The 2,771-nt window shown below is 59.4% G+C and overlaps 1 protein-coding gene across 1 annotated transcript; it reads left to right on the top strand.

Moving 5' to 3' along the window:
* The first annotated feature begins 601 nt into the window (after positions 1-601).
* LOC119463657 (uncharacterized) lies at positions 602-1,498 on the top strand. The gene is made up of 2 exons (XM_037724480.1): positions 602-932; positions 1,146-1,498. Exons 1-2 carry the CDS (start codon positions 602-604, stop codon positions 1,496-1,498), a joined length of 684 nt encoding a protein of 227 aa, XP_037580408.1.
* Positions 1,499-2,771: the final 1,273 nt, after the last annotated feature.

Genomic DNA, 2,771 nt, shown 5'->3' with positions numbered 1-2,771 from the left:
CGGGCAAAACGTCGGAAGCGTTCTCCGGAAGCGGAACCGTAAATGGTAACGGAAGCGGAAGCCGGCTTCCGGAAGCCGGAGCTGGCGTACATATACTATATATATATATATATATATATATATATATATATATATATGCATATATACATAGCCGTCTCCATGCCAACCAGGGCTACGGACAACGAGGGACAAGGCTCGGCCCTAAGGTGCTTCGCCCCTAAAAGAACCGAACAGTAGCATGCCGACCGAGCGCACTCGCTAGCTCCGTCAGTAGCCAAGCTACAGCGGAGGCATCTTACCATCGACGCGCGCGCCGCCAGTCGGCATCATGAATCACTGCAACACGCACCGCGCTCTCCGACGGCTGCGTTGCTCGCACCTCCCCTTCTAGCCCATTACACTCTTTCCTCTGAGAACAAAGAAAAACAAGTGTCGGTGGTGGTGGACCATCAGGGTGATATCGTATCCTCGTGCAGCGTCCAAACCGGGGCTACGCTCACGGGGGAGACGGTGGCCATAGCAGTCGCCATCAACCACATCTTCACTCAAAGGAAAATATCACCAAAACACGACCACATCGTAATACAGACTCGCAAGACGCATGTCGGATTGGAACGCCTTCCGCCGGCAGGAGATTGCGCCCACCATTGAGGACCTCGAAAAGTGGACGCGCAGCCTGGTAGACGCGGTGGCGCGTGTGAGCACGGAAGTGGAGACGGACGAATCGATCCCCACTATGGACACTCGACTGGCCCACCTGATTGAGGCACGACAATCACTGCAACGCCGATGGAAGCGCATGCGGCACAACAGAACACTGCGCAAGCGCATCGCCCACCTCGGCCGCGAAATCGAAAAATACAGCACGCAGCTCTGCGTGCAGCAGTGGCATGCCATCTGTAACGAAGCCGACGGGCAGCTGCATGCCAGCCGTACGTGGAGGCTGCTCCGCCACTTACGTGACGAGACGCAGAGCAAATCGTTCCAGCAACACAGACTGGCGCAGATCCTGCACGCGGCAATCAAAGAACACGGCGAGGACGAAGTGGGCAAACGCCTCATCGATCAATATCTCCCGGCCACCGCACAAGTCCGCCACCCGGACTACGAAGGCACAGACCACCCCGCGCTCGACGCGGATATAGAAGAATGGGAGGTCCGCCGAGCGGTGCAAAAGCTGAACTGCAAGTCGGCATCCGGCCCGGACCTGTTCCACAATAAAACCCTGCGAAGCCTTGGCGACGTGGCCATCACGGCCCTTACGAATTTCTACAACGACTGTTGGCGCTCCGGCACGCTGCCCAAGCAGTGGCGGACCGCCCGAACGATATTGATCCCTAAACCCAACAAGCCGCCCAGCATTGAGAATCTCCGGCCGATCTCCCTGACGTCATGCGCGGGCAAGGTGCTGGAGCACGTGCTAAACAACCGTTGGCAGAGTTACATGGAAGAGCACGACGCGTACCCTGCGGCGATGCTGGGCTTTCGGGCCCGGTGAGCACGCAGGACGCAATGCTACTGATCCAGCACGACCTGCTCGAGTCCCCCAGCAAGACCGACTGCAGGGTGATCCTAGGCCTCGACCTCAAAAGTGCCTTTGACAACGTGCTACACTCCGCAATCCTGGCACAGGTCGAGAGGCTCGGGCTGGGACGGCGAACGTACGATTACATCCGGGCCTTTCTCTCGAATCGGACGGCGTGCCTCCACGTCGGTCACCTGCAGCTGGAGGAGCGAAGGTTGGGCAGCGTCGGGACACCGCAAGGGGCCGTCATCTCCCCCTTTCTTTTTAATATAGTCATGATGCCAGTGGCCGAGCGCCTTGCCCGATTGCCGCAGGTCCAGCACACAATATATGCAGATGACATCACATTGTGGATGACGGGAGGCACGACCGGCCACATAGAGGAGTCACTGCAAGAGGCAATCTGGCAGATAGAAGACTGCCTGCGGGGGACAGGCCTCCGATGCTCTCCGCAGAAGTCGGAGCTACTGGTATTGCCACCTCCTGGTCACTGGCGCAAGTCAACGGAGAAGGAGGCGGCTAACATCACGCTGAGGACCGAAGACGGCACCACCATCCCGCACGTCCGAGGAATCAGAGTACTCGGCATGCACTTCGACGCGGGAAACGGCAACCACACCGGTCTGAGCCGGCTGCTAACGAAGGTGGGAGTGGCGACCCGCCTGGTCAAGCAGATCTCTACCAAACGACATGGGATGCGAGAGACGAATCTCCTGCGACTGCTGCAGTCGTTCGTGACGAACCACGTCTCGTACGTCGGCGCGTTCCACGGATGGCTGCGGCACGAGCGGGAGAAAATCAACGCTGCAATAAGGAAGGCCCACAAGACGGCGCTGGGCCTCCTCGCCAGTACGAGCAACGATGCCCTGGCTCGACTAGGAGTCGATAATACCCTGGAGGAGGTGAGCGAGGCCCAGCGCACGACGCAGCTGACTCGCCTCGCAACAACCAAAGCCGGAAGAGCGATCCTACAGAGGGTCGGCCTGCGCCCGCCAAGGGCCGAATCCTATTGGGAGGAAGCCCCGAAGCGGGAGGACGTGAGCAAGCAAGTAGCAAGGCGCCTGGTGGTCCTGCCGCTCCCGCGCAACGTGCACCCGGACCGCAACAAGGAGCGAAGGGTGGCCAGGGCGAGAGCGCTGGCAGAAACATACGCCGACGACGCAAAGGCGGTGTACGTGGACGCAGCCAAACACCAACGCAAGCCGAAAACGTACGTGGCAGTGGTTGTCCGGGCCACGGACGGGAA

This window comes from Dermacentor silvarum, chromosome 9 (assembly GCF_013339745.2).
Source record: "Dermacentor silvarum isolate Dsil-2018 chromosome 9, BIME_Dsil_1.4, whole genome shotgun sequence".
Classification (NCBI taxonomy): Eukaryota; Metazoa; Arthropoda; class Arachnida; order Ixodida; family Ixodidae; genus Dermacentor; species Dermacentor silvarum.
Note: the sequence above shows the minus strand (reverse complement) of the source record. Positions and strands in the feature narration are given on the sequence as shown.

Coding starts and splice junctions, on each gene's coding strand:
- LOC119463657 (XM_037724480.1), top strand. CDS start 602: ATGTCGGATTGGAACGCCTTCCGCCGGCAGGAGATTGCGCCCACCATT. Junction 933..1,145: donor CGGGCAGCTGCATGCCAGCC/GTACGTGGAGGC, acceptor ACGCGGATATAG/AAGAATGGGAGGTCCGCCGA.